The sequence below is a fragment of the Drosophila rhopaloa genome, unplaced genomic scaffold (assembly GCF_018152115.1).
Source record: "Drosophila rhopaloa isolate 14029-0021.01 unplaced genomic scaffold, ASM1815211v1 contig_203, whole genome shotgun sequence".
Lineage (NCBI taxonomy): Eukaryota > Metazoa > Arthropoda > Insecta > Diptera > Drosophilidae > Drosophila > Drosophila rhopaloa.
Genome location: NW_025335088.1, coordinates 1,350,125 through 1,376,073, shown reverse-complemented (window position 1 = coordinate 1,376,073; position 25,949 = coordinate 1,350,125). Strand labels below are relative to the sequence as shown.

General features: G+C 33.3%; 2 protein-coding genes across 5 annotated transcripts in view; one reads left to right on the top strand and one right to left on the bottom strand.

The window, feature by feature from the left end:
• LOC108042587 (eukaryotic translation initiation factor 4 gamma 1) overlaps window positions 1–504 on the bottom strand; it is a 31,772-nt gene extending 31,268 nt beyond the window's left edge. For both annotated transcript variants that reach the window (XM_017120919.2, XM_017120920.2), the window contains exon 1: window positions 316–504. The gene's annotated coding sequence lies outside the window, so the exon portion shown is untranslated. The remainder of the gene's footprint in view (window positions 1–315) is intronic.
• LOC108042590 (metabotropic glutamate receptor) overlaps window positions 1–20,928 on the top strand; it is a 105,398-nt gene extending 84,470 nt beyond the window's left edge. The window contains exons 1-10 of one of the 3 annotated variants that reach the window (XM_017120923.2): window positions 1,696–1,736; window positions 2,310–2,622; window positions 4,829–5,638; window positions 6,015–6,549; window positions 9,579–9,832; window positions 9,909–10,015; window positions 14,341–14,466; window positions 14,525–15,044; window positions 15,114–15,409; window positions 17,463–20,928. In XM_017120923.2, coding sequence (XP_016976412.1) covers window positions 4,954–5,638; window positions 6,015–6,549; window positions 9,579–9,832; window positions 9,909–10,015; window positions 14,341–14,466; window positions 14,525–15,044; window positions 15,114–15,409; window positions 17,463–17,876 — 2,937 coding nt within the window. In that variant the 5' untranslated portion in view covers window positions 1,696–1,736; window positions 2,310–2,622; window positions 4,829–4,953 and the 3' untranslated portion in view covers window positions 17,877–20,928. Of the gene's footprint in view, window positions 1–1,695; window positions 1,737–2,174; window positions 2,623–4,828; window positions 5,639–6,014; window positions 6,550–9,578; window positions 9,833–9,908; window positions 10,016–14,340; window positions 14,467–14,524; window positions 15,045–15,113; window positions 15,410–17,462 lie in introns of those variants that run through there. The other 2 variants (XM_017120924.2, XM_044460716.1) reach the window with 2 other exon arrangements.
• Window positions 20,929–25,949: the final 5,021 nt, after the last annotated feature.

Genomic DNA, 25,949 nt, shown 5'->3' with positions numbered 1-25,949 from the left:
TAATTTAATAACCAAATTTCCTCAACTTTTAGCAATCAAGTCTGTTCACTTTACATATCTGCCGACGTTGCTGTTGTGGCGATGGGACGTAAAATGTGCAAGAATGGGAAAAGCAAAATTATCACAAAGGTTCAGACGGTAAAAACGTGTCACTGAGTTCAACCGTATTTATATATTTAATCTGTTGCGGTGCATGACAACCACATGTCGGTACCTAAAATTTTATTTTTTCTCTTAACACGGTGAACTCAACTTGCACAAAATGTCATCATGTAATATTTGTTGCCCAGTCCTGAATATACCTCTCCAATTTACCTGAGCATATGTGCCTTAACAATGCAATTATTTACAAAAAAAATACGGCTAATATTGACTCCACTTTAAGTGTATTTTAAACAGCAATAAATCAAACCGTAATTCTAGTTTTATATCTTTACAATCAAAAACTATTTTTCTTGTTAATTTCCACATGCAATGTGTTCTGTTCACAGGCGCAGAGTTGCAGTAATTATTCGATATATCGATAGTATCATCCTTACCGATACCGACGGTAAGACAAATATACTTATATAGTCATGGCTCTGTCATGTTTTATGGAAATAATTTGATATTGTATCATAGAGTTTTAATATTACATTTTTTATTTGGGAAATCTAATATTAATTTAATAAATTGCTTACATAAAAATTTAATTTTGTTAGTTGGTTTTGGCTAATCCGAGAAAAATGTCGCTCTTATTATACCGTCTTCACACTGATGGTTAAAAACACCATGAACCATTACCAACGTAAACGTAAAAAAAATTGTTGTAGACAAATATCAAATAAATTGAAACAATTAAATTACTAAGATAATTTATAAAATGTTTAATATACTTAAAAACAAATAAAATTGTGATATCGACAAGTATCGAAGTATTGCCTGGCAATTTATTAAAATAATACTAGGACAGCTGTGCTTTTTTAGTAAATGTTCAGTATGTTAATCGTTATAGCCTAGTATCCAGATCGACAAACGATTACGCTAGCGTAAAAACTTTAATCTTTCCGGTGTGACCAAAAGTTTGAGAGTTCATCAGATTTAAGCGTGCTACGGTCGTACTGTCAATCAGCTGGATTTGTTGACAAGCAGTTAAAATTCAAATATGGTATTTGCGGGAAAGAGCCTTTAAAAGATATTATCAAATACCTTGGCAAGACAAGTCTGCCGCTGTACAAAGAAATTAAAAAACGATACAATTTAAATTTAACAGTTGTTTTTTTAGTTTACTGATAATTATTTGCTAATTTAAAGTTCATAGCTGCACTTTTATTGTGTTTTTTCGTACATTCTGGACCTAAAAAACATTTTGCTCTGACAAGAGGCACCCCAGATAGTATTAATTTTATTTTGTCCTCACATGTAAACACCTGCAATCGACTTTTGTGAGTTTTTTGAGTTTTTCCCTCCATTTCTTATAATGTTCAGTGAGAAGCGCACGCCAAAAGATTAAATTTTTTAATCTTTTCCGCTAGGGTTCACCCAAAGTTATTTTCCGCAGACTGGCAACGCTATGGAATTTTCTGGTATTTTTTTCGTCGATCAGGAGACCGACCTGAAAAAAAGGCCCGACGAAAAGTGAACGCCAGCTATTTGCCTCTCGCTCTCTCTCATGACTGGCGTACGGTTTTCGTCGATCTGGATACTAGGCTTATCCATCACTGAACAGATCTGTTTTGTATGTTAAGCTTATTCCTGTAGGTAATGGTAGTATTATTTGACTTCCCCGTTAACTGGTGACCTTGATTTAAAATTAAAAGAAGAGGGCCTTTGTAAAGTGTTAGCTATAAATTGCCTAACGCGATATTTGTGTTCGCATTCCATTGTCCACAGCTGTTGTCCGTCCGGATTTTGATACGTGTTATTGTTATTAGTGGTGATACCTACATACGATCGAGATGAAATCGACAAATTCTGACAAACATTTATTAAACACACCATTTTGTTTGTCTATCCTCCTATTATAAGCCTATGCAAGAACGAAAAAAAAAAAAATGATTAGTCCTATTTTTCAGATTGCTGATTGACAAACTTTATTTTGTTACAAGGTGCGAGGCGCGTTAATACCCCGTAAGGATGTCAAATTAAGAGCGATACTGCAAAATATTTTCACTTTCCACAGTGTAAGCGCGGTGTTTAATGTGGTGAAAAAGCATTACAGGACATGGAGTAAGCGGAAGAGAAATCTTATAAAAACACTGTTCTCTTAGGATGTACCAGGCCACCATTATTCGGATTTTTTGAAGTGTTTTTCTTGTTGTTTCTCTTAGGTATGCTGCCGTTGTGGTGCTTTTCTCCCTCGAATTCCGTGAGAGATGGACAGTTAGAAGGATTGTTGTAGATGGCTGCTGCCATTGTTGTTCTTTTCCTTGGCCACCAATGCTGGTGCTGATTTCTTGGTTGTTGTTGTGCTGCTGCTGCCTCTACAAGAACTGATTTCGCGTTGGCTTATCATGGATAAATCAGTCAACCTACTGGTAATGCTAAGACAGGACGTACGCGTGTCACAAAAAATATAACATAAAGAAAGTTTGCGGTTAAAGTTGTATAAGTATTTTATAGTTGTCATTAAAGGAGAGAAAGGTAATTTTATATTGACTTATTTGAGTCAATATATATTTATATTATTTTCTTTACGGGAAAAAGATAAACGGATAAAAAGAAAGAACTCAAGTTGTGCAAAGTTGTATAAAATGGAGCACAACCAATGTGCAAAGATGGACAACAAGAAGGAATTTAAATTGTGCTAAATTATATAAAAAATTATGTTAAAAATGTGCAAACATTCTAATTAGAATCTTTTCACTCTAAAGTTTAACATTAAACCATTCTTGTTGGTACTTCTTGGTTAAGCTTTTTCTTATTAGAATCTGTTCACTCCAAAGTTTAACATTAAGGTAAATGCTTTTGGTAACATTCGCTTTTACAGCTTTTTATTCTGTTAATTAACAGATGTAAAATATGGAAAACCCCGAAACGAATTTTCATTTATATCCATTTTCCAAAATAACAAGCAGACAAAAGCTGTTAGGTACAAAAATATTAGGACGAGCTTTTACTTTTTGGCTGAATAAAGCTGAGAGGTCCAAAACTATTTTTATAGCAAAAGGATTATTGCTAATAAATTAATTTCAAATAAATAAATTATTTTCTTTTTCTTGCACTAGAACATTTCCACACATTTTTTAAATTTAGACTTTGTAATTAAAACCAGAGATTAAATAATAATTGACTGAACTTAAAATAAATATTTTACTTTGTAGAAAATGGAAAAATAAGTATTATAAAATTTATATTTCCTTTTTTAAGTTCCGACTTTGTAATTGAAACAAGAGACCAAATAATAAATAAAAAATTAATTGTAAATAACTAAATTACTTTCTAGAAATGGAAAGTTTAGAGTTTATAATTGAAATAAGAGTTCAAAATAAATATATTTCCAAACAACATTATTACATTAGTCAGGATCAAGATCGATTTCCAAAAAATACAAAAATTAGAAGGAGATATCTTTCAACTCCAGAATGGTATATTGTCAAGCCCACAACGTTTCTTACTCGCGACCCGAGCCTTTCGTGATCATCAAAATTGATTGTGGAGAGCTGAAAGGTGTTTCGTCCGCTGGCAAAAGCTCTTCCCATCAGAGTCCTGTAAACGGCGTGTCCTAACATATCACGCCTCCACTTCGTCCATCTCCTGTTTGTACTGTCTGGTGTATACCCGCCCGGTAAGATGCATCAGTGGCTGGCTGCTGATCTTTTTGCGAATATTATATCTCTTACAGGGGAGCAGGTCGTAAGTAATTGACCTAACGAATTGGAATTAATGAAATTATGGTCCTTTCGGTTCCAAGATCTTAGGATCTGCAAAATAGACAGATCAGTGGTCTCCGCTTACTTATTAAAAACAGAAAGTAGATTTTACCCACTTACCACTTGTCCCCAAATCGGCCTCATCATCTTGTGCGCCTCTTGGATTGCGACAATGGCAATGATGGTGAGAACAGTGGTTTTTTTTGGCGAAACGGCACTTGTCGCGGCCATTCGTTCTATGTGGAATTCGTTGACCATAAAGAAGAACGCGACTGTGTAATACAGCGGGTTTTTGAGACTCCTGAAAACACCTTGCTCTGTGTCTTCTTTATGGTCCTCCGAGCTCAGCAGAATTGCCACAACGCCCACCTCAGCTTGGTGCTCCTTGAAGAAAAAATTTTCAAAGCATATTCTTGCTCTAATACTGTCTTCCTCTTCACGGTTCACGCCTGCTTCGGCATCAGTTGTGTCCTTGTAGTGGGGTTCGGGTTCGCGGTGACACGTTCAAAGCAATCCTCCTTTTCTGAAACATTGAGCTTGTGTTGTTTTACTTAAAGTGGTTCTACTACTATAGTTTTCTTTTCGTGCAAGGCGGCGCTTTATTCCACACTACAGAAGAAAATACATACTTTTTACATCATTTTACCTGTTAATTCATTTCAACAAAACACTCGAGAAACGGGATTATTTTTTTAAAATTAATTTGTTTTTTTACGTGTATTTTTAATGTGCAATTTAAGATAGTTGCTCTTAAATTTTATCCACATTTACAACAAGTTCTAGCATATATAACAACAAACCAATCTGTAAAGTCCAAAATTGGTTAATTAAAACTTGAGCTAATATATGTAATAGAGAAAAAGTTGTCGTTTTAATTTGCTAAACTAGTGTTATCATTAACTTTATTTTATTTAATTTTATCAATAATTCAAAATATATCATATCCATATTTTTGAAACTGATAAACTGTATTTTAGTCTCTATTTTTAGCATTTACATAATTTGATAAAGATCCAGCAATGATAGGTATAAAGATGTACTTGCATTTTATTGTGCGGCTTTAAATTATTGTAAATAAGAAAAATTAAGTGCTTCTGTAAAAATGCAACTTAAGAAAGAAACCACCATTATAGTAGTCGTGATGGTTCTGTCCTGGAGTCCAGGGACCGACTTAAAGAGACCTACTAACGCACATGGTCAGGATACAGTGTCCGTTTCTCTGCCAGGTGACATAATACTTGGTGGGTTATTTCCCGTTCATGAAAAAGGTGAGGGTGCTCCATGCGGCCCAAAAGTATATAATAGAGGAGTTCAACGCTTGGAGGCAATGCTCTATGCCATAGATCGCGTAAACAATGACTCCAACATACTTCCTGGAATAACGATAGGGGTACATATACTCGACACCTGTTCCAGAGATACATATGCCCTCAACCAGTCGCTGCAGTTCGTCAGAGCATCTCTAAACAACTTGGATACGTCAGTGTTCGAGTGCTCAGATGCGTCAAGCCCACAACTAAGAAAAAATGCTTCGTCGGGGCCTGTTTTCGGAGTTATTGGTGGATCCTACAGTTCAGTTTCCTTACAAGTGGCAAACTTGCTCCGTTTATTTCATATTCCCCAAATATCACCAGCGTCAACTGCGAAAACGCTTTCGGACAAATCACGTTTCGACCTGTTTGCCAGAACAGTACCGCCAGACACCTTTCAATCCGTGGCACTTGTAGATATATTAAAAAATTTTAATTGGTCCTACGTATCGACGATACATTCGGAGGGATCTTATGGTAAGTCTCTAGGAAGCAGATTAAGATTCTATATTAAATTTAGACACTAATTGTAATATTAAAAGAACCGGGATTTAAAATAAATGATATTTTTTTTTATCGAATTAACCATAAAGTTGTTTAAACCAGAGGAACAAAATATAATTTTTTAACTATATGCGAAAATCAATTAATTGAAACAATATAAATATTTTATTGTCAAGACCCGTCAATGAATGACACATAACAAATTAACTTTGAAATTTAATACAAACTTTCTTTCAAAATGCATTACAGTAATCCGTTGTATTTTGTGTGTATTTTTAAGTAACTCAATGATTTCCATATTAATCCTACTTTTATAGCAGAATCCTTTATCTGTATTTTGAATAACTAGGTGAATATGGGATTGAAGCTTTTCACAAGGAAGCCACCGAACGTCACGTATGCATAGCAGTGGCCGAAAAAGTGCCTAGTGCCGCAGACGACAAGGTTTTCGACACAATTATCGGCAAACTCCAAAAGAAGCCAAACGCTCGAGGAGTCGTGCTGTTTACGAGGGCTGAAGATGCACGGCGGATTTTGCAGGCAGCCAAACGTGCTAATTTATCGCAACCGTTTCATTGGATAGCAAGTGACGGCTGGGGCAAACAGCAAAAACTACTCGAGGGATTGGAGGACATTGCGGAGGGCGCAATTACTGTGGAACTGCAGTCGGAGATAATTGAAGACTTTGATCGCTACATGATGCAGCTGACGCCAGGGACAAATCAAAGGAATCCCTGGTTCGCTGAGTACTGGGAGGATACGTTTAATTGCAATCTCGCACCCAGTTCGGAGCAACCAAAGTCGGCTGAATCAACTGAAGTAAAGGTCGGCATCAAGGCTAAAACGACTTGTGACGATAGTTTTCGGTTATCTGATAAAGTTGGGTAAGTTTTGGAATAGCTTGGCTTTTTATAATTTTAAAAGCAATTTGGGAAACGACAAACTAAATTAGAATCTCTCATCTTTCTTAAAAAGGTGAATGCTTTGAGCTCCTTAATGTGGTTTTAACTAAAAAAAAAATTTACCTTTTGATCAACAAAATAAATAACTTTTTTCTGACTGTCAATTTTTGGTTAATAATAATTAAGACGCGAAGTAATTATGATTTTTATTTTGAGAGGTATCACCAATGAAGCTTTACCCTCACTTCATATGACAACTACTATATGTGGCCATAATAAAAATCTGATGTGAACCGAAAAAGATCGATAAAAGAAAATAAGTGTGCATACCAAGACTTTAAAAACGACTTTAAATGGTTCAGGTGAAAGTAAGAAAACGAAAATGGTTCGTTCTTGTTGAAAATTAGCGTCGAACGACACCCAATTTGAAATAACTTCGATGTTCCGTTTAAAAGAGGTTTAAAACTAATTTTTTATGTCTAATCGAAAAAGAGACCTAACGTTTTCTTTTTTCTTTTCAATTTTCCACTCTTGTAAAGCAACAAAAACGACAACGTTATTCAGTTGACATTCTTTCAGTAAACATTCTTTTGGCAGACAGAGGGCCTACCCAATATTTTTTAAACTCCTATTTTAAACATAATTTTTATAGGGTATTATAATTTTGGTCAGAAGTTTGTAACGCAGTGAAGGAGACGTTTCCGACCCTATAAAGTATATATATTCTTGATCAGGATCAATAGGGGAGTTGATATAGCCATGTCCGTCTGTCCGTCTGTTTCAATACCGTTTGCGAGCTCAGTTTAAAAGCTAGCGATCTGAAACTTTCACAGTCGTCCTAAAACATGTGTACGCAGATCAAGTTTGAAAATCGATCGGTTGTCTATATCCTATAGCTCCCATAGGAACAATCGGATATATCTTGCAAGAATTGATGATATTTCGCGCAGTGTAAAAGCTATTGACATGAATCTTTCCAAATCCTATTTTTTTATGCATACCTTGATCAGGGTAAAAGCACGTGACGATCGGACGTCTATATCCTATAGCTCCCATAGGAACAAAAGGGTAAAATCGGTTAAAATTGAATGATTTTTAGGATATTTCGCGCAGTATACAAGCTATTGACATGAATCTTTCCAAATCGTATTTTTTTATGCATACATTGATCAAGATAAAAGCGCGTGTTGATCGGACGTCTATATCCTATAGCTCCCATAGGAACAATAGGGTGAAATCGGTCCAAATTTGATGATTATCAGAATATTTCGCGCAGTGTTTAAGCTACTAACATAAATTTTTCCAATTCTATTTATTTACGCATATCTTGATTAGGGTAAAAGCGCTTGCCGCTCGGAAGTCTATATCTTAAAGGAGATAGGAAAAATTGTTAAAGGCTGCGAAAGTATCCCTTTTTTTCTATTTGTATATAACATTTTTGCAGTATAAAAGCAATTGACTTGAAACGATGCAAATCTAGTTTACTTATGTATACCTTATTCCTTTCGCTACTTTTTCACTTTTAGCAATTTCGGCAAAGTCTGCAAGGGTATTAAAACTTCGGCTTGCCGAAGTTAGCTTCCGTCCTCGTCCATAATAAAATAGGTTCAAAGGCATAGATAATAATTAATATTTAGGAAACAAATATATAACAAATATATAACAAATATATAAGAAAATTAACGGTTTATAAGTTATTCAATTTCCTCATATGACATCAAAAGGATGTATATAAATGCATAAAACACACTTCTAAAATCAAACCAAAAATACCTCATAATCATTGGTTTTATTTAAATTGAATACCGTTGCAACTGCTATAAAAATTAAAGATTTTACGATGCTTAAAAATAATGAAACTAAGTCGATTTTTTAATGAATTTGTACCGTTCCAATGGCACCGTCTATATTGCTAGGAAATACTATATCACTGAGTAAACGCATATAAACAACGAAGTAATAATTATATTTTTCCCGATTGAACTTATATACATCATTTAACAGAAAAACTCTTAATGAGGCTATAATTCGATTTATTCAATTTTTTTATATTTTGCTAAGAAAATGAATCCTTTTGCGTGGGTCCAAAGTCCGTTTGTTTACCCTTTTACCTGAATTAAATTTATTTTTTATTTTCATCTGAAATCTTATAGTTTAATTAATAATTTATGACTATTTTTATTTAGTTTTATCCCATGCAAACCAAAGTTACACTAAAACAAAACCAAAAATTTAGCGATTTAATGGTGTGATAAGATTATACAAATGAGAAATAATTTTGAGACCAAGACGGTAAATTTGATAGGTTTCAGAAAGAATCACTCATATGACAAATCTATAATAATAAAATAATATACAAAAGCTATCCTTAAAATATAAAAATGTTGTAGGCAGGGAAAAATACTAGATACTAAGAGCAACATGTTAAGTAATATGTAAAATTACACAACTGTTTTTTTAAGTGCAAATTTTAAATGCTATATACATACGTGTTTTTCGATTTTTTCGTAACTGGAGGAGTATGCTTATTTGTATTTGTATAATTAAAGAGTTGTTCGGTGCTTATTTATAACAAAAACATAAATTAGTATTTTCTTACAGTTATACTAACAGACCAAATTTTGACTTTCGCATACTCACGACTGTCATTTGTCTTACAAAATGATTGACAAGAGGATTTAGTTTAAAATTACTTACTTGCATGCAAATATAATACAATAATTTATAATATATATATTTTTTGGTTTTATTACAGTTTAATATAAATATTAAGTTAACAATAATAAGTTAACAATAATAATAAAATAAAAACCTATTCCTGCCGAAAACGACAAACCACAGTATGCACAAAAATGCAATAACTATTTATATTTCCATCACTACTCTTCTAAAACGTGGCTTTAGGACTTGCTTGCGCTCCAAACTTCGCTTTTAACACACACCAGACTTAATTCAATGCATATGACAACATAACAAATATGATATGAATAAACTATTTTTTGTATTTACAGATATGAGCAAGAGTCCAAGACTCAATTTGTTGTGGATGCTGTATACGCATTTGCCTATGCACTTCATAATTTGCATTATGATCGTTGTAACTCACAAAGCGACCAAACTTCTGAACAACGAAGGCACCAACATAGCGAATCTGTGTGGTATCGAAAAGTATCAACAGATTCAAAGTCTCAAGCGTGCCCCGATATGGCCAATTACGACGGAAAGGATTTTTACAACAATTACCTATTAAACGTCTCTTTCATAGGTTGAGTAAATCTTTTTTATTTTAATATATTTATTATTAACTCTCTTTATTCCCTCATGAAATTTAACCTGCAAAGATCTGGCTGGGAGCGAAGTGAAATTTGATCGTCAAGGCGATGGATTGGCCAGATATGATATTTTGAACTATCAACGTCTGGAAAACTCTTCGGGGTATCAGTATAAAGTATGACAATATTATCCATTTTCATCGATGCACTTATAGCTCTTATGCAACATATTTTCCATAACTTATATAACAATCTATACATTCCAAACGCAGTGGTCCAAAACTATCAATAGAAGTACCATCGATTTATCTTTTGTGATTACAATGATTTTTTTTGAATTGCTAAAGCCTAGTACTCAGATCGACAAAAGAGTACGCTAGCGTAAAAAAATTTAATCTTTCCAGTGTGACCAAAATTTCGGGAGTTCATCAGAATTAAGCGTGCTACGGTCGTACTGTCAATTCAGTTAAAATTCAAATATCGTATTTGCGGGCAAGAGCCTTTAAAGGATATTATCAAATACCTTGGCAAGACAAGTCTGCCGCTGTTCAAGGAAATTGAAAAACAATACAATTTAAATTTAACAGTTGTTTTTTTTTAATATTGATAATTATTTGCTAATTTAAAGTTCATAGCTGCACTTTTATATGTTGTTTTTGTACATTCTGGACCTAAAAAACATTTTGCTCTGACAAGAGGCACCCCAGATAGTATTAATGTTATTTTGTCCTCACATGTAAACACCTGCAATCGACTTTTGTGAGTTTTTTGAGTTTTTCCCTCCATTTCTTATAATGTTCAGTGAGAAGCGCACGCCAAAAGATTAATTTTTTTAATCTTTTCGCTAGGGTTCACCCAAAGTTCATTTCCGCAGACTGGCAACGCTATGAAATTTTCTGGTATTTTTCGTCGATCTGAGTACCGACGTGAAAAAAAGGCCCGACGAAAAGTGAACGCCAGCTGTTTGCCTCTCGCTCTCTCTCATGACTGGCGTACGTTTTTCGTCGATCTGAATACTAGGCTTAAAGCCTAGTATCCAGATCGACAAACGAGTATGCTAGCGTAAAAACTTTAATCTTTCCAGTGTGACCAAAATTTCGAGAGTTCATCGGATTTAAGCGTGCTACGGTCGTACTGTCAATCAGCTGGGTTTGTTGACAAGCAGTTAAAATTCAAATATCGTATTTGCGGGAAAGAGCCTTTAAATGTTATTATCAATCACCTTGGCAAGACAAGTCTGCCGCTGTACAAAGAAATTCAAAAACAATACAATTTAAATTTAACAGTATTTTTTTTTAATTTACTGATAATTATTTGCTAATTTAAAGTTCATAGCTGCACTTTTATTGTGTTTTTTCGTACATTCTGGACCTAAAAAACATTTTGCTCTGACAAGAGGCACCCCAGATAGTATTAATGTTATTTTGTCCTCACATGTAAGCACCTGCAATCGACTTTTGTGAGTTTTTTGAGTTTTTCCCTCCATTTCTTATAATGTTCAGTGAGAAGCGCACGCCAAAAGATTAAATTTTTTAATCTTTTCCGCTAGGGTTCACCCAAAGTTATTTTCCGCAGACTGGCAACGCTATGGAATTTTCTGGTATTTTTTTCGTCGATCAGGAGACCGACGTGAAAAAAAGGCCCGACGAAAAGTGAACGCCAGCTATTTGCCTCTCGCTCTCTCTCATGACTGGCGTACGGTTTACGTCGAAGTGGATACTAGGCTTAAATCAGAAAAATTATTTGTAGGATAGGTCTTTTAAACTATATTCTTAAATACCTTGGCAAGAAAAGTCTCCCGGTGTACAAAAAATTAAAAAAAAATTTTTTGGATATAATTAAACGTGTAAAAAAATGGGAAAACAAAATTATAATTTTGTTGTTTCTTAACATATACCCATATACTCTGACATATAGTAATTTTAACGATTTCAGAATTATAACATATATTTAGCTGCAATATAAACGATGAAAGGAAACCACCTTTCGTTTCCTTTTTGGTTTTATCTAAGAAAAAAAATGTCGCCAGATTCTATATCCTCCAATCGGTACGGCAGATACTCAGATCGACGAAATAATAACTGAAAAATGAAGAGCGTCGCCGCACTGCTAAAATGAACTTTTGGTGAACATTCGTCAGTCCCTAGTGAAAAAATTGAAACTTTTAATCTTTTGAAGTGGCTGTTGTTGAGCAGAGTGTTTCTTAGTTAAAACAAATTTTTTATGAATTTTAACTATTTGTCAAAAAACAAAAGCACACTCAGATTGATGAACTCCTTAAAATGAAATGATTAAACTTCTTCGAGAGTCGAGCCTTGACTGATTTGATTTCATTCTTTTAATATTTTTCAGGTTGGAAGGCTATTTTTTCATTTTCGAGAAATATTAGAACTAATTTCGTAACTATAGTATTTAACAAGAGAGAACGCTATAGTCGGGTGCCCCGACTATCAGATACCCGTTACTCAGGTAAAGGGAGTGCGAGGGAGATGGAGATAGAAACTTTGATCACATTTCGATAGGTATTGATAAACACAATAAAACTGCATTTTTACTTTTCCGAAATATTTAAATTTTTAAAATCGTATATAAGCGATTGTGGGCGTTAAAGGGGGCGTGACACCATTTTGAAACAAACTTGCGCTGCGTAGGAACTTCTAAAATCTACATGCAAAATGCCAATCTTCTAGCTTTTATAGTTTCCGAGATCTCAGCGTTCATACGGACAGACAGACAGACGGACAGACAGACGGACAGACAGACGGACAGACAGACGGACAGACAGACCGGCAGACAGACGGACAGACGGATCGACTCGGCTAGTGATCCTGATCAAGAATATATATACTTTATAGGGTCGGATACGCTTCCTTCTAGCTGTTACATACTTTTGCACGAATACAATATACCCTTTTACTCTACGAGTAACGGATATAATTATTATATTGTATAGAACATAGGTCCTCAAGAACATAACGTATTACATTTTTTTTGTATTTGTAAGCTTTATGTTTTTTATTATATAATATTATTTTTTATATTATATAAATATTATATATATTTTCACGTTTTAGCTCTCTTTGACTCTATTTTTTGTGACCATGTAAAATATCGAAGTGTGAAGCCAAGGGTATTAGAGCCCCGATTGACTTCAAGTATGTAGTAGCAAGGAGAAACGCTGTAGTCGAGTGCCTCGACTATAAGTCACCCATTACTCAGCTTACAAATTTTTAAACAAATATGCCCCAGATGATAGATGCAATCGGGTTTCAGGTAGCACCATCGGCCAAACTGCAGTGTCTACACGGCAGTAACACGCATCCTGCTGACAGATCTCTCAACTATATATACTCCAGTTTTTAAATATTCAGGGACTTGATTACTAAAACCAACCTAATAACTTTGTTGTTGATTCGATTTCCCAAAATACACGAAAAAAAATTCGAGATTTTTGGGGCTTAACCTTTTTTATCCGTATATGTTTAAAAACAACGAATTCACAATTTTTGAATTTATGTTTCCGATTGCTTTAATGGCAGCTAGCAGATTAAAGCCGCAAATCTGAAAATGTAAATGTACACCTTGGAGTATATTCGTATATGATTGAAAACGAGGAAGTTATAATAAGTTTCAATCAGTTTCATCCAGATATCCTTAAATCTGAGAAATTAGTTTGCGTGGAAACGGACGGACGTTATTGCATAACATTTGTTCGAGTTAAAACTATATGTTTTATGCCATCGGGCTAGCCTTATCGAAACTTATTTGAATCAAAAGTTTAAGATCTAGTAATTTAATTTAATTTTGTTTGTCGGCGACCTTTGATGTATGTTTAAATTTTTTGAGTTTTTCCGGCTCGAGGTCAACAATTGACAAATTTTTTAAATAAAAGTTTTTAAATTTTATTTTTTGTTCTTTCCAATATATTTCGGTTGCACTTCGGCAACCGTCTTCAGGGCAACTATAATCAACATAAACACATAAAATAACATAAATTTAGACAAAAAAAAACAAAGCTTTAAAAATTATTACACCTACATAATTTGACAGTACGACCGTAGCACGCTTATCTGAACTCAATCTGATGAACTCTCAAAATTTTGGCCACACTCGAAAGATTAAAGTTTTTACGCTAGCGTAATCGTTTGTCGATCTGGATACTAGGCTTAACTTAATAACAACTAGTATTAATCTCCACGTCCGACGGTGCAGACGTGTAAAATTATGTAGGTGTAATAATTTTTAAAGCTTTGTTTTTTATTGTCTAAATTTATGTTATTTTATGTGTTTATGTGGATTATAGTTGCCCTGAAGACGGTTGCCGAAGTGCAACCGAAATATATTGGAAAGAACAAAAAATAAAATTTAAAAACTTTTATTTAAAAAATTTTTCAATTGTTGACCTCGAGCCGGAAAAACTCAAAAAATGTAATTTAATTTATTTTTTTTATCAAAGAAAGTTGTAAATTGTAACTTTACTTACTTTAACCAAATGTTGTAGGTTATTGGCAAATGGTTTAATGGCTTACAACTGAATTCTGAAACAGTAGTCTGGAATAAGGAAGCTGAGCAACCAACTTCGGCATGTTCACTGCCATGTGAGGTTGGAATGATAAAAAAACAACAGGTATATGGAATTTTATTTAATAGATAGTTATATTTTGCACAAATATTTTATTTTATAGGGAGATACCTGTTGCTGGATATGCGATAGCTGCGAGTCCTTCGAATACGTATATGATGAATTTACCTGTAGAGACTGCGGTCCAGGACTTTGGCCCTATACTGACAAGCTGTCCTGTTACTCTCTAGATATCCAGTACATGCGATGGAATTCATTATTTGCTCTCATTCCAATGGCCATAGCAATGTTTGGTATTACAGTGACAATTTTAGTTATAGTCCTATTTGCAAAAAACCACGATACTCCACTGGTAAGAGCTTCAGGTCGAGAGCTCAGCTATACCCTGCTATTTGGTATACTTGTCTGTTACTGCAATACTTTTGCTCTGATAGCTAAGCCAACAATTGGGTCCTGTGTGTTGCAGAGGTTTGGTATTGGGGTTGGCTTTTCTATTATATATAGTGCTTTGCTCACGAAAACCAATCGAATATCACGAATCTTTCACTCTGCATCCAAGTCAGCCCAACGCCTTAAGTATATTAGTCCACAATCACAGGTGGTAATAACAGCATCTCTGATCGGTAAGTTATAAAATTTAACTAATCCCAGCAATCAATTTAAAACAATTGTGTAACATTTTAACTTTTAAGCTATACAAGTACTAATTACAATGATTTGGATGGTAGTTGAACCACCTGGAACACGCTTTTATTACCCTGACCGAACGGAAGTGATACTAAAGTGCAAAATTCAAGACATGTCCTTCCTTTTTTCCCAGCTATATAATATGATTCTCATTACAATTTGCACTGTTTATGCAATTAAAACAAGGAAAATTCCTGAAAACTTTAATGAGTCAAAGTTTATTGGATTTACCATGTACACCACATGTATTATCTGGCTAGCCTTTGTGCCCATTTATTTTGGAACTGGAAATTCGTATGAGGTATGTACTAGATTTACATTGGAAGCGAAGCTCTTTGTTTTGGCGAAGTCTAAAATAACACTATTATACAAATTTTGACCTTGAAATGATAAACTGGAATAAAATGATGCATTCTAGTATACTTCAAGGTGCCAAATCAGAGTCTGGTCAATAAAATGCTCCATTTTGATTCCGAGAAGTAGCACTTCAAGATCGCTGTATTTTACAAACTGGCCATAATTTATCCTATAAACCGGAATCATGAAGCACCAAACAATGTTATAGTTAATATTAGTCAAAACTCAAGTGAAAACTGATCACACCTGAAATTTGTTTAATTGTTTAACAACTTAAAATAATAATGGGTTACAAATGACCTAAAATGTATGTCCCTTAAATATTTCTTTTCCGCCAAAAAAAATCTTGTGGCAAACAAGGCATTGCTTTTCAAGTTTAAAATGTATTACGGAGTACTCTAATGTATCATTCATTTTACCGACACAAGACAATAATGTCTTGCGTCATCAAATGCTTGAAATGCTGTTGCTCTCAATTTAATTTAGCATAAGGTTAAATAACAATATTACTAATAAAACCGGATTATATTAACTTCGACAAGCCTAAGTTTAAATACCCTTGCAGTTTTTACAAAACGACTACATTTCGATGTCTATGCCTATATTACTAAAAACAATGCATGTAGCTATTTGATATTGTTGTCCGATTTTGACAAAACTAAAAGCTTAATTCTTATATATTATACTTTATATCAAAGGGAGCTATATGAAATAGTCGCCCGATCCGACAGACGGACATGCAAACTTTTGACTGAAATTATAATACCTTCTGCAAGGGTATAAAAATAATAGTTACAATTGGTCGGAAAATTATTATTTATATTTTTTTATTCGTCATGGAAAAAGTTTAAAACATAAATAATAATATATATTATATTTTTTGCATAAATATTAGATGACCATAAGAAAACGGAACGCTGGGCTCCACAGCACTTTCCCATTTATTTTTCGTTGTTTAACTTTAATGAAAGTCACAAATAAATATATGTGAGCATTTATGGCCCTATATTTATTTGTTTTACAAATATACTTCTTATTTATCGGTTTCAGAATAATTGTTTTAGAATATTTAAATATATTTAGGACCAAGATGTTTAATGATCTATAATTACTGTTGCTCACTAGCAATTTGGTTGATTGAGCTTCAACTTAAAGCCACTGTTTCTTTTCGTTGATTGATTTGATAGTTGATGCTGTTTTTAGGATCAGTACGAACGACCCAAAGCTTTCAGGATATCTCATGGTCTGTATTTAATATGGATAATTTCCGAAAATCTAAAGTAAATAACTTAAATGGCGTGTAATAGATAATTTTTTAACCTTTAAATTAAGAAATACGCTTCTTCAGAAATTTGTTCTATTAGCAAAGACTAATATACGATTATATATTTTCTATGCCCCTTACAATTGCTCTAAGAGTATTGCGTTCGTATATTCGAAGCATATTTCCCATATTTTTAAGGATTAATATTTTTTCTACCTTAAAAAAAAATCAAGATCGTTTCCAGTATTATAATGATTTGATTGCCAGTTCGTTTGAAACGATTAACAGCCTCATGTTCTTGTTATCATATGCAATACACTTGGGTTTCAGATGCAATAATGTCAATTTTGTATAATGCACGTGCCAGCTCTCAAAAATGTTCGGTGTGAAAGCAAAGGCTTTAAAACTTTGTCTTCCCGGTGAAAATTATTTTCAAATCTAACGAAATTAAAATGATAATGTGTAATGCTTGTAGGCACAACTCTGGCATAACATCTGCTCGGTACGAGAACCAACACAGCTCATACTTAATGAAAGCTCCTTAAACAATACAGTTAATAAAATTCTAACCTTTCGACCAAAAGCCCAATTCACCTATAAAACATGTTATTTCTTTAATGCAACTATAAGCTTAGCTTATAATGCTGACATATATAAATATGCGTATTAATGTTAACCTTATGTACATATTAAATACTTAATGATTTCTCAAAGAAGGAATTGTATTTTTCAGGTGCAAACTACTACGTTGTGCATTTCAATAAGTCTGAGTGCATCAGTGGCTCTTGTATGTCTATATTCACCCAAAGTATACATCCTCGTCTTCCACCCGGACAAGAACGTCCGCAAGTTGACCATGAACAGCACCGTCTATAGGCGATCGGCAGCAGCTGGAGCTCAGGGTGCGCCGAGCAGCTCCGGATACAGTCGTGCGCAGGGAGCAGGCACATCCGTGCCGACAGGAGGGGCGGTAGGTACCACAGCGTCTTCAAGTGTCCTTCCAACGCAAAACAGCCCCAACCTTGAGGAAGTCACAGGCCAAAAAGCTGTCGTGCACAAAACCAGTGAATATAGTAATGGTGAATTTCTGCGGGAAGAAGGCGAATTTGTTGAGCCAATGCCAATATGCAACCAAGTAGAAAATTAAGAAATATCACACTTTAATATTTATCAACAAGCGACGCTTTTTAGAAAAGACTACTTACCTTATAGAAATATACATTTTAATTTTAGATTATACTTCCTCGGTTAAATACGAACCGACATTTTCTAATATCGCAATTAAAGTAGTATAATGTCCATATACTGGATTAATTTAGTGTAAGGGAAATCTATAGAGATTTAAAAGTTAGTGCTCCATTTCACCAAAATAGGTAGTTAAAGAGATTATTAACTGCAGCGGGTAGTGAATTCGTATAAATGATCAAAATTAATCTGGTTAAGAAGTATGTAGAAAGAAGCATTTCCAACCCTATTAATATTTATACATATTCTCGATCCGAATCATTAGCTACGTCTTCTCGACTCTTCGTATGTCCTTATAAATATCAAAATCACGGAAACAATTAAAGCTTAAGTTGGGATTATAATAGGAAGAGGGATTTGACAATCAAATTCCTCCACTTTGTTCCTTATAAGCATCATTAGCAAGTTTTTTTTTTTTAATTAACGAGCTCAAATAAAAATTTGAAATATCTACAATTTATCCACCCTAAGACAGTGAGGGGTTTATTTATAATTTCTAACTGGATGTTATGCTTCGGGCAATTTACTGGATAATTATCACTTTAGAGGTGCTTTCTGTAGAAAGTCACTTAGTTTTACACTAGCTGAAAGCCAAGTCATTCCCACACTTTTAAATGATTTTGGAGACTTATGATAATTTATAATGAAAAGAAGTAAAATTCCGTTTTTTAATTGAACTACCTAAAATATTTAAAAAAAAACAGGTAGTGGTTTTTCCATGTGATTTTAGTTATTTAAAATGTGGCTATTAAATCAGACTAAGATCAGATTAGGCTAATTTTTAATTTATTTGGTACTTGTTCTTAAATAATCAAAAGAACTATGAACTCCCTAGAACTTTGAATTTAATTCCCTGATGCTTATTTCACTACTTCTGTTTGGTTTTATGTTTCATGTATGAGTATTCTTACATATCATTTAAATTTTTTGATTTATAAGAGTTTTAAAATCCATTTAGCAAGACCATTATAGAGGGTAAGAACATCTAATAGAAATAATATAGTTAGAACCGTATAGTTAACATGCATTATACATACTTATCTCAGCTATCATTATTTCTCTGGTTCATACAAATCTAAAAAAACGCATAGTTATGCTGAAAACTAAAAAGTAAAGTGAGAACCTGAAAGTCGTTTTATAGCATATTACATTTTTGTTATAGCTGCAAGGGGTAATTAATTTGTATAACAAGAATAGATTTAACAATTTGTAGAAGGGATGGTGATGTGTTTTGTAAATGACCAGTTGTATATACGATTAATTGTGGGGCTCAAATTGTTGTGTTGTTATTTTTGTTGTTTTTACACGCGTTCCTAAGAAAATATGACGGCTTAAGGACTTTCGATTAAGGAGGCTAAAAAAAATTGCATTCAAAAATTTAAAAAGATTCTTAAATTACATTTAAGTTATAATTAAGCTTTATAATGGTGCTTAATTTAACAAAGTTGTCAATTTTTGTTGAGCTAGTAATTGGTTTTATATTTTTCATTAGATGAAAATTCTTTTTAGCTTAGGTCAATTAAAAGTTGAATAATAGTATAGTATAGTAGGAAGAAAGTTATGCCGATTTGGCCGGATATTTCCTTGTTGGAAATTACCAGACCTGAATTAACCTGAAAATAAAAATGTTTTGGTATAACAAATTTTTAATAGGTATTTAGCGTAATCTAGAAACAATGTAGCAATGCAAAATTGTGAAATTCAGAAAATTTTTCGAATGTTATAGCCCAATCCCCAAAATATATTATTTAAACAGGAGCGCCATAAGAAAAAATTTGACCATAAAAAAAGATAAAAATAAACATTTTATCAATATTTAGTCAGTTTTTGAAGCTTTAACTCATGACTTATTAGGTTATTTTAATAAAAAATAAAAAATGGAATGAAAATTATAACTTTGTTGTTTCTAATACTCCGAGTTTTAGTCATTCAACAATTTCAAAATACCGGCTTTATTTTTTTACAAATCTGACGACTATATCAGCTGTAATAGAAACTATCGAGAAATGTATCATAAGATCGAACTTCATTACTTCAAGGAAATATGAAATATTTTAGTTTTAACAGCTGCAAGGGTATATATACTTCGGCATCTTTAAGTTTACTTTCTTTTTTGTTGTGTTCAAATATTAATAGATTAAAGGTGTTTTAACTTTAACAGATTTTTACCATACGACTTAACAACCAAATTTTAATTTTAAGCAAACCTCCCATTGGTTTGCCACTGACATTAGTTAAATGCCAAACAGTAGCATGCACATTCAATATGTGGCACTAGATTTAGGCTTTAAGACTCAGAAGTTCTCAAAATTCGATCTCGATTTGGTTCGCAATAGTCAAAACTGTTATAGGAAAAATGGTTTTTAAAGTATGTTTAGTAAATGTAATTACACGTTAAGCCAAGATGTTATTCGTTATTAAAAGTTACAAACTAATTTAAAGCCATTATATTATCGTATTTGTACATACACATTTCCATTAATACATGTTAGTCGTAGATAAGCCCACCTTTGTAATAAAAATTAGATAGTTGTATACACGTTAATTAACTTGACGATATGCAGTTAGCCAAAGATCAAATTTTAAATTAAATGATCAAAATGTAAACCAAATTGTAAAATATTTCAAAAAATTGAATTTTTAAATTTTATTTTTTTCTAATTTTTTCACAAAATTGTATTGGATTTTGATTGTCAGACGTACTTAATACAATTTAAAAACAAGTTTAGGAATTTCACTGCCATCAGGCGTTTAGAATAAACCTAAACCTAAAAAATATTTTTAAATATTTAGCTCAATGATTAATAATGAAAATGTACTTTCATGTGTATTTCTAAACATTATCTAAGTACAACAAAATTAGAATTACTTTATGAACAACATGTAGTTGGAAACATATACATTTTAAAGTTAAGTTATCAATTAAATTGTAAACAATAAACTAGTATAATTAACGTTTCCTGATATTCCTATATGATTATCATTCCTTGTGATTGCTTAATGTTTAGGTATTTCCTACGCAGACTGACATATGGGCATTAAATTATGAAAAGATAAGATGCATTTTTACGTCTGCACTTCCAAATAAAACTATTGGCCGTTGTAAAATTATACTTTTCTCATATTTTTATACTCTTTCCGAGTATAACAGTTTCAGCCACAAGTTTGCGGCGTAGCGCAGGTTCTTGATCAACATCACCAGGAGACATGGCCATTCCGTCTGTCCGTTTCTACGCAAACTAGTTTCTCAGTTAAAAGGCTATCTATATGAAAATGTCCGAAAAGTATTTCATTATTGCAGGTAATAAATAAGCCGGAAAAAGCATGGTCGGACCACTATATAATACCATAAAAATAATAAAACAATGTATTTATAACTTTCTTTCTTTTTAAAATATAGTTTTTTCTTTAGGTTTCAAAAAATTCGGACGACTATATTTTATAGTCGCAGCAGTATGAGCGATCGGAAAATTTTAGTTTAATTGATTAAACTTAAATATAGTAATTTCGTGGAAAATAATTTTTTTTTCAGCTATTAGCAAGAATATACAAACTTCGGCATTCAGAAGTTCGCTTCCTTTCTTGTTCAATATTCGAAACCACTTGCTTGTACCATATACATAATTATTTATTTAATTTTTTGGTAATTTTTGTTTTGCGCCTTAACAAGCCTGCGTCTCAAAACAATATTTTATATTATTTTACACTCAATAAAATGTTCATACTATTATATCGTGAGGTAATTGGGAAGTATTATATTTTTAAACGTTTTTCCGTCCCCAAGCGTAGTTAAAAGAAGGCTTAAGGTCTCAGTGTTCACTACTCTGATTAAGCCTAATAAACGTTGCGGTAAAACAAATGTATAGTCAATCCGTATTTTTATACCCTTGCAGAGGGTATTATAATTTCAGTCAAAAGTTTGCAACGCAGTGAAGATTGAATGAAGGTATATTCTTGATCAGCTTCACCAGGAGAGTCGATCTAGTCATGTCCGTCCGTCTGCTTAAAACTTTCCAAAAATTTGTCTTTCTATTGCAGGTAGTATATATGTCGGAACGAGCCGGATCGGGCGACTATATCATATAGCTGCCATATATCCGAACTATCGGAAATGCCATAACTTTGGTGTTTTTAAAGTTAGGAAGTTGGGTTTTTCTATGGGTTTTATTTTTGGCCAACCAATATAACTTACAGAAAATTCTGCAAGAGTATATCAACTTCGGCTCCGCCCGAAGTTAGTTTTCCTTTCTTGTTAACAAGAGAAAACCATCAACTTTATTTTAAAATTGATTAATAACATTACCTTAAAAATAAAGAAATCAGCTGTGCTATCTTAATTTAGGAGAAAAGTGTCCAGTGCAGACCTCGCCATAAAATCAGTACCAAAAGGTAAGTTAAGTGATATTCATGCAGGATATTCATACTATAGATTGTCGTTTTAAAAAAAATTGTATAATCAAAAAAATGGTAAAATTTTGTAGTTTCGCACAAACTATAGATGTCCACCTACATAAAAGAGAATCGCATTTTTTAACTTTGGTGTTTTAAAAGTTAGGAAGTTGAGATTTTTTATGGGTTTTTATTTGGCCAATCAATCCGACCTACTAAATTTCATACGGACCGGCCACTATATCCATATAACTTTACGATCGGCAATGCCATAACTTTGGTGTTTTTAAAGATAGGAAGTTGGGATTTTTTATGAGTATAAAGAGTCCATCATAAAAATTTTGAGAATATAATTTACAGAATATTCAGCAAGGGTATATCAACTTCGGCTCCGCCCGAAGTTAGCTTTCCTTTCTTGTTCAAATGTATATCTTATTTAATTATATTAAGCACAATTTGTGTTCTAGGAAGTAATAGATGCTTTTTTTCGGGAAGGTAGCCTTTTTACGTAACGAGGCCCCTTGCCTCCGTTTGCGAACTGCCCTCCTCAGGAATCTTATGCAACACTTACAAAAAGACTTTATGTACTTTTCGATGACATATAAATTAACACATGATTATCACAAACAATTTAAAAATTGCCATAGGTGTAAGAAAACAAAAATAATTAAAATGTTTCTCATAAATTTGTACCCACCCTTAAACTGAAACAATCCCTTATGAGTAAATAGCTAACAGCTTAAAAATATTTCATTCGAAACAGGATCGTTATTATACCCTTGCAGAGGGTATTATAATTTAAGTCAATGTTTGTTTCCAACCCTATAAAATATATATATTCTTATTCAGCAGCAAGATAGTCACTTACTTCTTGTTAAAAAACTTGACCTGTTAGGTTTTCCAGTTGATCTCCTTAAATGGATTTCAAGTTATCTGAATGGCAGGTCACAAAGGGCAGGTCCTTTTTAAAAATTTAATTTCTAAAATTCTCCGTGTTAGCCATTTTACATTATTTATAAACGATCTTATCTTATAAATCATTCTCGCGTACTTATGTACGCAGATGATGTTAAGTTGTGCATGCAGTACACTCATACCAAAATTAAAGGCATCGCACCTTAAATTTTAGGTTAAATTTTTCTAAAATTTAGGCAAAAAACCCTAAAAACAAGAAAAACTTTTCTAAAAAATAGAAAAATATTTCTTAAAAGTAGCCCTAACCATAAATTTTAGGGCATTTTTTCTAAAAATTAGAAAATATGTGCCTACATTCATCATGATGTAATTTTTCATTCAGGATGTATGGACCTATGTATATTTATGTATGTGTATACATATGTACATATATGTCACAAAGTCACAAAGTTTGTATTAGTATTGCGCACTAATGAATTGCCAATATCGATTTCAACTGTAATTCTGTGGGGAAGAGAGAGAGAAATTGAGTACAATTATGATTTATTTCAGTTCTTAAGCCTAGTATCCAGATCGACAAACGATTACGCTAGCGTAAAAACTTTAATCTTTCCAGTGTGACCAAAAGTTTGAGAGTTCATCAGATTTAAGCCTGCTACGGTCGTACTGTCAATCAGCTGGGTTTGTTGACAAGCAGTTAAAATTCAAATATCGTATTTGCGGGAAAGAGCCTTTAAAAGATATTATCAAATACCTTGGCAAGACAAGTCTGCCGCTGTACAAAGAATTTAAAAAACAATACAATACAAATTTAACAGTTCTTTTTTTTATTTACTGATAATTATTTGCTAATTTAAAGTTCATAACTGCACTTTTATTGTGTTTTTTCGTACATTCTGGACCTAAAAAACATTTTGCTCTGACAAGAGGCACCCCAGATAGTATTAATGTTATTTTGTCCTCTCATGTAAACACCTGCAATCGACTTTTGTGAGTTTTTTGAGTTTTTCCTTCCATTTCTTATAATGTTCAGTGAGAAGCCCACGCCAAAAGATTAAATTTTTTAATCTTTTCGCTAGGGTTCACCCAAAGTTTATTTCCGCAGACGTGGCAACGCTATGGAATTTTCTGGTATTTTTTTCGTCGATCAGGAGACCGACGTGAAAAAAAGGCCCGACGAAAAGTGAACGCCAGCTGTTTGCCTCTCGCTCTCTCTCATGACTGGCGTTCGGTTTACGTCGATGTGGATACTAGGCTTTACAAGTAAAATCCGATAAGTATCTTATCAGAAAAAACTTATAATTTTATTCGTCCTTCGGTGGGATTCTCCCGCGCGTGAGTTATACATATATATAGGGACATTTCCTGCGATTTAGACCTACAATCCAATTTAGATAATTTTCAAAACTGGTGCCGAGATAATTTAATAAATTTATACGGTTTCAAGTTCAAGCTGATGACTTTTTATCGGGTCAATCCGATATACGCGACTTACACGTTAAGTGGCAGCTCTTTGGATAGAATAACCCTTGTAAACGATCATGGCGTTCTCTTGGACCCTAAATTAAAATTTTCTAATCACATTACGTCCATGGTTAATAAAGCCAGAGGAGTGCTTGGATTTATTAAAAGGTGGTCAAAGGAATTCGATTTAATTAAAACTTTATTTATTTCGCTAGTCCTCCCGATTCTGGAGTATGTGTCTCCCGTCTGGAGTCCACAATATTTAATACATATTGGACGTATTGAATCAGTACAATAAAACTTTAACTAGAAATTATATTCCCCTAATATTAAATCATTGTAGATCTAACTATGCCTTGCATGAGCCTTTCAGAGTATTAAGTTCTGACTATAATAGACTTTTTCCTATAATCTCAAATCTTGACACTCTTTCGCTCGTAAACCGATTAATACTAGCTTCATTGGTACAAAGTTGATCTTACTATTACTTTTTTCCACGAACTTTTACCTATATTTTCTTGGGATCGCCATCTTGATATAGCTTGTACTGCAGTTGGTTTGGATTTTGAGGGTTAAGCCTAGTATCCAGATCGACGAAAACCGTACGCCAGTCATGAGAGAGAGCGAGAGGCAAACAGCTGGCGTTCACTTTTCGTCGGGCCTTTTTTTCACGTCGGTCCCCTGACGAACGAAAAAAATACCAGAAAATTCCTTAGCGTTGCCAGTCTGCGGAAATGAGTTTTGGGTGAACCCTAGCGAAAAGATTAAAAAATTTAATCTTTTGGCGTACGCTTCTCACTGAACATTATAAGAAATGGAGGGAAAAACTCAAAAAACTCACAAAAGTCGAGTGCAGGTGTTTACATGTGGGGACAAAATAACATTAATACTATCTGTGGTGCCTCTTGTCAGAGCAAAATGTTTTTTAGGTCCAGAATGTACGAAAAAACACAATAAAAGTGCAGCTATGAACTTTAAATTAGCAAATAATTATCAGTAAATTAAAAAAAACAACTGTTAAATTTAAATTGTATTGTTTTTTAATTTCTTTGTACAGCTGCAGACTTGTCTTGCCAAGGTATTTGATAATATCTCTAAAGGCTCTTTCCCGCAAATACGATATTTGAATAATAACTGCTTGTCAACAAACCCAGCTGATTGGCAGTACGACCGTAGCACGCTTAAATCTGATGAACTCTCAAACTTT